Source organism: Neophocaena asiaeorientalis, unplaced genomic scaffold, assembly GCF_003031525.2.
Source record: "Neophocaena asiaeorientalis asiaeorientalis breed wild unplaced genomic scaffold, Neophocaena_asiaeorientalis_V1.1 scaffold400, whole genome shotgun sequence".
NCBI lineage: Eukaryota > Metazoa > Chordata > Mammalia > Artiodactyla > Phocoenidae > Neophocaena > Neophocaena asiaeorientalis.
In genome coordinates, this window is record NW_020175089.1 from 4,351,974 (window position 1) to 4,360,647 (window position 8,674).

The 8,674-nt window shown below is 45.8% G+C and overlaps 1 protein-coding gene across 1 annotated transcript; it reads left to right on the forward strand.

The window, feature by feature from the left end:
- Positions 1 to 1,087: 1,087 nt before the first annotated feature.
- On the forward strand, positions 1,088 to 8,445 carry PROKR2 (prokineticin receptor 2). Its single transcript, XM_024764258.1, has 2 exons — positions 1,088 to 1,545; positions 7,749 to 8,445. Exons 1-2 carry the CDS (start codon positions 1,088 to 1,090, stop codon positions 8,443 to 8,445), a joined length of 1,155 nt encoding a protein of 384 aa, XP_024620026.1.
- The last annotated feature ends 229 nt before the right edge of the window (positions 8,446 to 8,674 follow it).

The following is an 8,674-nucleotide window of genomic DNA, read 5'->3' on the forward strand; positions in this document are numbered from 1 at the left end:
CTTGGGTGGCTGTTTTCAGTTAAGCAAGGTCTTGGAGCAGCCACCACTTTCAGAGGACACAGACTTTGGTGACAAGATGTGGTACCTCCCAATCAAGGCTGATTCTGGAAGGGGAGCTGGGGGCCTGGTGAAGGGACAGCTCAAAAGTGTGGAGACAGGGAAGGGGAGCAGACAGAGGACTTCTTTCTAGAGCGGCCCAGTAGCACAGCAGATTTCCCTCTCACCCACAGGCCCCTCCACCTGCAGAGTCCTGGTCAGGATCCTCATTCATTCCTTCAGCAGATTCCTATCCAGCCCCTACTCTGTGCCAGGCCCTGGGCTAGGCAACAGGAATTTGGTTTACAGGAAAACTGGGATTCAGAGAGCATAAATCACTGGCCCAAGTTGACTCAGCCTATCCATGTGAAAATGGTGATTTCCAAGTCTGTGGACTGGCCAGGACAGAGGGAGCAGTCCCTGCTTTGGGGGAAGGACCCTGCTGTATCACCATCCTCTGGCTTCACTGTCCCTGGCCAACAGCTGGCACAGTGTTGTGACTGCCATAGAGTCCTGGGTCAGCTGCCTGAGCAGCTGGGAAAAACTTACAGAAGACCCCTATGGGGGCTGCTGGGGGGAGGGGGACTGGTCAGTCAAACTGGTCCTGGTCCCTGGACAAAGGGCAAAGATACACATTCTTCTTGGGTGTCTCTGGGGAGTCCAGTCCATCCCATGCCCAGTCCCTCTCAATAGCCAATAGAGGGTTTCCCAATTTCCGGAAACCCTCTGTGCCGTGGGTAGTTCTGTCTGTGGGTTAGACACTGCATCTGGTTGGCCTATACCTGGGAGAACTCTGGGAGGATGCTACCAGGTGTTCTCCTACATTTTGCCTATACCTGGGGGGACTCTGGGAGGATGCTACCAGGTGTTCTCCTATATTTTATCAACTGGTTGTGTCTCCTTCCAGGATCCATGATGGCGTCTTGACTCCCCACAGATGTGCGCAGGGTGCTAAGATCTCTGACCTCATGAAAGCAGAGGGTCTGGATCCCCAGCTCAGAGTACTCAGACCGCGGAGACTCCTGCATACCACTCACTGGCAAGCTTCACCATGGCAGCCCAGAATGGAAACACTAGTTTTGCAGCTAACTTCAGTATACCCCAAGACCATGCCTCCTCCCTCCCCTTCAACTTCAGTTATGGTGATTATGACCTCCCTCTAGATGAGGATGAGGATATGACCAAGACTCACACCTTCTTTGCAGCCAAGATCATTATTGGGGTGGCACTTGTGGGCATCATGCTGATTTGTGGCATTGGCAATTTTGTCTTTATCACTGCCCTTGCCCGCTATAAGAAGCTGCGCAACCTCACCAACCTGCTCATTGCTAACCTGGCCATCTCCGACTTCCTGGTGGCCATTGTCTGCTGTCCCTTCGAGATGGACTACTATGTGGTGCGCCAGCTCTCCTGGAAGCACGGCCATGTGCTCTGTGCCTCTGTCAACTACCTGCGTACCGTCTCACTCTATGTCTCCACCAATGCCCTGCTGGCCATCGCTATCGACAGGTGAGGATGTTGGGTAGGGGTAAACATGGAGGTGGCCCAGGTTGCCTCTTTCCTCACTTCAGCTCTAAACGTTGGCCTTACTCCAGATTCAAATGCGTGCCCATCTATCGAGGCAAAAGGAGACTTGGTTTCTCCAGTTGTGGCTCATGTTCTCCCAAATGTGGACAAGAGTGAGGCTCCTGAGCCTCCCAGCTCTGGGCCATGCCCCCATACACCACATCTGCTTCAGATACAGGCATGTCATATAACCATGAACCTCACCAAACACAAAAGCAAAAGCAGCACTTTAGGCAGGTTACTACTTAGAAGCCACATTAACTAGGTTAGCCAAGGCAGCTTCAAGTCAAGATAGCATGTGCGAAGTTTTTCCTGTAATCACTACCCAAAGATATAGAACATTTCCATCCCCTAGAATGTTTCCTTGTGCCCCTTACCAGTCATTCCTCCCATCCCAGGCAACCACTGATCTGATTTCTAGCATCATAATATAGTTTTGCCTATTTTTTAACTTCGTAAAAATGGAATCATACAGTATGTACTCTTGTTTTTGGTGACTTTGTAGCAGAGCTGATTTTAAAATAAGATTACAGGGTTTAGTTGCAAAAAAGAGGGAAGGACATTCTTGCCTTTCTTTTTTGCATACATCCATGTGCTTATTTGCATATATTTGCATGAGATGTTCTGTAAGTCCTTGATCTATTGTAAATTTATAAAGTAAAATTTCTAATAGCAGCTTCAGACAAATCTGATACATGTTTTATTTATGTAAATAGCTGTAGGCCAGCACTGGACTACCAGTGGCTCTGTTTGAGGGGGGCAATTTGTGTCACATCTTCTTGGTCCACCATTGTGAGTTATGCTCATTTTGATGATGTGTTTTTAATCATCTTTTTCCCTTTTATCTCCTTTCAACTCCAGTTTTTCCCTTATTCTCAGTGCTATTTAGGTCTGTGGTCCTTTTTAATCAACCCAGTGATTATTTTTCATTTATGAATATAATACACATACAGGTATAAGAGGCATCTTCCTATTTATAACTTAATTCCTGCAAGAAAAAACAATTTTGTTATCACAACTTTGAGGCTCGTAAGCTCTGAACCCAGTGTTTATGAAACTTACCTATCAACCAAATGCACAAAATTCCCCAGGGGAAATGATACAAAGTATGTTTGGTACAATAGTACAAAGTCAGATTCCTGGGCCCCTACTGAATGGGAATCCCCTGAGCTAGGGCCTAGGCATCTGCATTTTACCCAACCCTGAATGATTCTGATGTTTACTCAAGTGAGTTACCACTGTTCTCATCACCTTTGTTCCATTGAAACCTTTGTCTTCCTAATGTAGTTGTGGGGTTTTTCTTTCTCTTTCTTTCTTTCTTTCTTTATATCTTGTTTCTTTCTTTCTTTCTTTCTTTCCTTCTTTCTTCCTTCCTTCCTTTCTTTCTTTCTTTCTTTTCTTTCTTTCTTTCTCTTTCTCTCTCTGTTTCCTTCTTTCTTTCTTTCTTTCTTTCTTTTCTTTCTTTCTTTCTTTCTTTCTTTCTTGTTTCTTCTTTCTTTTGTAACATGGGAGATTCTCAGGAAGCAACCATTCTGTTACAATACAGAGTGGTTCATTTTCCACCCCAAACCAGCTCTGCCTCAGTCAGCTTCCAGCTCTGTCAGCCATTCCACCATCTCCCAGTCACCCAAGCAGGAGATACTACCATCATTCTTTTCCTTTCTCCCTGTTCTACTGCCACCCACACACCCCTACCCCAGGTCCTGGCAATAGTCCCTCCAGCTTCATCTCTTGGCAAGTCATGGCTGGACCATCATAATGCTCCTCTAACTTGTCTCTTCACCCCTTCAGGAGCCCCTGACTGTCCCTTGGAATCTATACTCATCCATATTAAGCACCAGAATATCACCACTGAAGAGTCTTTCTAATATATCTCATTCCTTATAAAACCTCCAAAAGTTTCGATGCCTATAGAACACATGCCAAATCCCGAGTCTAGCACCGCAGAGTCTTTGTAATCTGATGCCAATCTGTCTTTTAATCTCATGCTGTGTCTGGGGACACAGATGGTCTTTTCCAAAGGACATTGTGTTTTAAGCATAATAACCACTCCTATCTTCATGTTTCCATAGTGCTTAGTGCAGAGCCTCAAACCTGTGCCTTAGTGTGGTTTACCCCTAAAATAGACCCTGAGGCAAGGATTCATGTGCAGGTAACCCTCAGTAAGAACCTATAGGGAGATTGGAAATGAGGCAGTCAAGGGAAGGCAGTCAATACAAGCTGTGTTATTGAACAAGTTTCCACTGTGCACAGCTGATGCTTATTCCTGCCACAGAACTCTTGGAGCTGGTGTAGATCACACCTCAGAGTTCTCCCAGGAGTGAGAGGGTGGGAGGGAACTAGGATATTTATACACCAACCCTCATAAGTCATTTGTGAGGGCCACTCTGGAAATTCTGTGCAAGTTACCAAGAGGACTCTGGAAGCCAGAGAAGGCCTTCCAACAAAGAAATGCAGGTGTTAGCAGGTGGCAGTGGACAAGCATACAGTGAAGTGATAAAAGCAAAGGGATAATAGAGGGGCACCAACAGCATCTGCTACAACCTGGTAGATCTACAGGTTGCTGGGTTCTACTGTGTGCCCAACCTATGCGTATGGAAACATAAAGTAGTAGAAGACACAGTCTTTGACCTCAGGGAGCTTTTCTTCCACACAAAAACTAGAATAATCTAGTGATAAGTGAAGAGTAACTCAGAGAAAGACAGATGATTATGTTAGTGATGCAGTCTGGGAATGCTTCATGAGGAAGGCATTGCAATTCAAGTGTGCTATTCTGACCACCTCCTATTCACCCATTTGATGAATGCAGGACTCTCCAGCACCAATAGTAGTAGATAACTGAACACACAACACCTCAAACTAGAACAATGAGGGTGAAAGCACTTGGCTGGTCTCATATACTGCCAGCCCAGGGGAGGAGGACATTGCACACCAGGCAGGGTCACGTGGGAGCTGTGCTTGGGAATAGAATGAACCAGCAGGGGATGTGAGCAGCAGGATCTATAGTGACAAGAGGCTGAGGTGACCCTTGCCTCCCATGGGAGGATGTGATTGACTTGTTTGAATGATTTTGCCAACTGGCAGGGAGGTGAAACCCATTAGGTTGAGGATTGGGGGTGCAGCTATTCCCACTGATAGAGGAACTAGCAGGACAAGAGAGTTTCTCACTGGGTGGAGGGATATATCTGGTGAAAACAGAGGAACTCACAGCTAGGCTTTTGGGGCCCTGTAGATGTCAAAGCAGCATATGGAATTTCAGCCCTTACAATCCAGGACCCTAATAAATAAATAGCACCCCTCTTTCTCACTCAGTTTCAAACCAACTGCAAAATAAGGCAAAAAGATAAGAAAGATGAATTATGGCCAAACTCTCACTTTTGCTGAGATGACACTAATATTAAATAAAGGGCTTGTATCTGTAGGCATGGGGACCACATCCTACTCAGAATTAGATAAACCTGCAAACCCTGACACAGGTAGCAGCAGAAGAGCAAGGTTCATGTGCAGAGGGCCTAGAAGGGATGATATTTGAAGTCATAGAGAACCCAGAAAAAGAGTGTTGACCTCAAGAAGCACACATCCAAGCAGATAGATGGCAACAAAGACTTTGCAGATATGCCTCTTGCCAATGAACGAGTCATGGGAAAAAATGGGTTTAAACAAAGTATTATAGCTTCCACCATGCTTTATGTACATTTACCTTCTCAAATAGAATCTTTCAAAAAGCCTGCAAGGTTGTCTGTAAAGTTATTTTTATCTCCCTTTCACAGATGAAGAAACTAAGTCCCAGGAGCATAATTAATTTATTCAAGAATTTAGGTGCACAGCTGAAATTCAGGGCTTCTGAATAATGCCTAGGCCAGTGTTCTTTATTTTATTATTTAGCTGATGACAATTCTGAATTTTGGAGCATCCTATAGGATAAGGAATTAGAATTTAGGAGTCGACAACAGATTAAGCAGGGCTGTGGAAGTTCTCTTTGGCATTGGTTACTGAGATACTTTTCATGCAAGAACCAGACTGAGAGAGTTATTAAGTCTTGAATTAGTTCTGCATTATCTAAGGACTTTGGACTCAGTATGATAGGCAGAATAATGACGCCCCAAGATATCCACATCCTAATCCCCAGAATACGTTATACCTAAGGGGAATTAAGATAGCAGATGGAATTAAGGTTGCTAATTAGCTGATCATAAAATAAGGACATGAGACTGGATTATCCAGGTGGGCCCAGTGTAATCACAATGGTCCTTAGATGTGCAAGAAGGAGGCAGAAAAGTCAGTGTCAGAGTGATGTGTTGTGGGAAGGGCTTGACTGGTCACTGGTGGCTTTGAACATGAAAGGGGGCCCTAAGCCAAGGAATGCAGGCAGCCCTAGATAAGAAACAAATGAGATTTTCCCCTCAGAGCCTCCAGAAAGGAACACGGTCCTACCAACACCTTGATTTTAGCCCAGTGAGACACATGTCAGACTTCTGACCTCCAAAACTGTAAGATAATTAATTTGTGTTGTTTAAGCCACTGAGTTTGTGGTAATTTGTTACAGCAGCAACAGGAAGCTGATACACTCAGTATCACAGAGAGACAGTGATTGTGAGATATCCCTGCCCCAGTGAAAGATTGGCTAGCCCATTTGTCCCAATCTCCAGCCCTGTGAGCCTTGCGCTACCCAGGCAAGTCACGCAGGTTAACTTGGAAAAGCTGGGTCCCATGGATGAGTGAAGAACTCCAGTAAGCACTGCTTATTAATATATACAGCTAGGGTGTAGCCACTGGTTGGGATGGGATGCAACTTTATCTCATGTCTTCAGAAAGCTGCAAGCTGGGGAGAGCCAGGCTGCCATGTGATCTCCTAATTAAAGTCTATAGAGTCAGAGCTGCCAGTGGGCAAGGGGAAGGCAAGAGCCAATAAAACAATCTTATGACAGACATATTGTCAGGGACAGACAGAAATAACATGGCAGAAGGCCTTCTTGGTCAAGTCAGAAACTTGGAAAGGTGACCAAAGGGTCTTGTTACAATAGAAGGGTAAATTGGATAGAATTTCTACGGGTGGCTTCCTGCTCTTGGTCATAACCTGACTCAAGCTCCAGGTAAGAGGTACATATTGATTTCCAAGGTTGTTTTGTTTCTTCCCTACCCCTCATGCCTCTTTTCTTCCTCCACCTTCCTCCACCACCTCTTCCTCCACCTTCCTCCACCACCTCTTCCTCTCACTCCATAAAATGCACAGGAATGATTCCAGGGCACTAAATTACCTAAATAGATGTTGTTAGGTTTTTCTGGAAAGAAGGTATTCAACCTACACAAATGAGCTCATTTCCCACTAAGGGCTCCAACCTCTTTCCCAGGCAGCGTTGCTCATTGGAAAGAGCAGGATAAAAGTTTTATGCTGTGTGCTGCTTTATGGTGTCAAGGCAACTTTACACACCTTCTCATCTGAGCTTGAGACAGCCCAGGGAGTTGGGTGTAAAAGTTTTGTATCAGGAGCCTGGATTCTGTTCCCTGCACCAAGTGAGCTTGGGCAAGTCATTTACATCTCACTAGATTCCTCAGATTCTACCCTTAGTCCACTCCTGCTCTGTAATGCGGGATGACACCTGAAGGGAGGAGAGAAAAATTCCTAGTCCACAGCTCTTCTTTCACCTCTACACCAGAAGATATTCAGATTGAAGGGTTTTGAAAGAATTATGTTCTTAGGCAGAATGGCAAGCTGGAAAGCCAAGGTGGTATCAATAGGACTTATAATCATGATAGGCCACATGTACATGCCACACCTAGTACATGCCAAGCATTTCACAAACATTATAATATTTAATATTCACAGCAGCCCTGCAAGGTAGGTGTCATTTTATTTCATGTTGCACCTGAGGAGACGAATCTCAGAGAGACTGAGTGATTCACTCCAGCCAAGATTTATTCTGTCTGTTTGACCCAAATCCTGTGCTGTTTACACTAAATCACTCCTCTCCTCCAAATGCCAAATGATGTTGCTAAAATAAGATGAAGCACGTTGATGCTGGACAATTAGGTACGTGGGGTCATTGTGCCATTTTGTCTGCTACTGTGGGTGTTTGCGTTAGTTAAAAACCAATAATGATTACAAGCACACATCATTATTACTGATAGCTTCCCTCCCCCACCAGATATCTCGCTATCGTTCACCCCTTGAAACCACGGATGAATTATCAAACAGCCTCCTTCCTGATCGCTTTGGTCTGGATCGTATCCATTCTCATCGCCATCCCATCAGCCTACTTCACAACGGAAACCGTCCTCTTTATTGTCAAACACCAGGAAAAGATCTTCTGCGGCCAGATCTGGCCAGTGGACCAGCAGCTCTACTATAAATCCTACTTCCTCTTCATCTTCAGCATCGAGTTCCTGGGCCCGGTGGTCACCATGACCCTGTGCTACGCCAGGATCTCCCGGGAGCTCTGGTTCAAGGCAGTCCCTGGTTTCCAGACGGAACAGATCCGGAAGCGGCTGCGCTGCCGCCGGAAGACGGTGCTGGTGCTCATGTGCATCCTCACGGCCTACGTGCTGTGCTGGGCGCCTTTCTACGGCTTCACCATCGTGCGCGACTTCTTCCCCACTGTATTCGTGAAGGAGAAGCACTACCTCACAGCTTTTTATGTCGTCGAGTGCATCGCCATGAGCAACAGCATGATCAACACCGTTTGCTTCGTGGCCGTCAAGAACAACACCATGAAGTACTTCAAGAAGATGCTGCTGCTCCACTGGCGGCCCTCCCATGGCGGGAGCAAGTCCAGCGCTGACCATGACCTCAAAGCCAGCGGCCTGCTGGCCACGGAAGAAGTGGATTGTATCAGGCTGAAGTGACCCACTGGTGTTTCGTAATTGAAAACCCAAAAGCCAGTACTTAGAGCACAATTCACCAATAACCAAGTTCACAGACTGCTTGGGGAAAGGGCAACTGTTCACACCTCACTGCTCTCAAGGAGCTGGATGCTTCTGGAGTCATAAAATGTGATGCAACTAGACACAAACCACAGCAGCTGACATTTACTGATAGCTGCTCAACACCTACTGTGTGCACAACCACACCAGC

Coding starts and splice junctions, on each gene's coding strand:
- PROKR2 (XM_024764258.1), top strand. CDS start 1,088: ATGGCAGCCCAGAATGGAAACACTAGTTTTGCAGCTAACTTCAGTATA. Junction 1,546..7,748: donor CTGGCCATCGCTATCGACAG/GTGAGGATGTTG, acceptor CTCCCCCACCAG/ATATCTCGCTATCGTTCACC.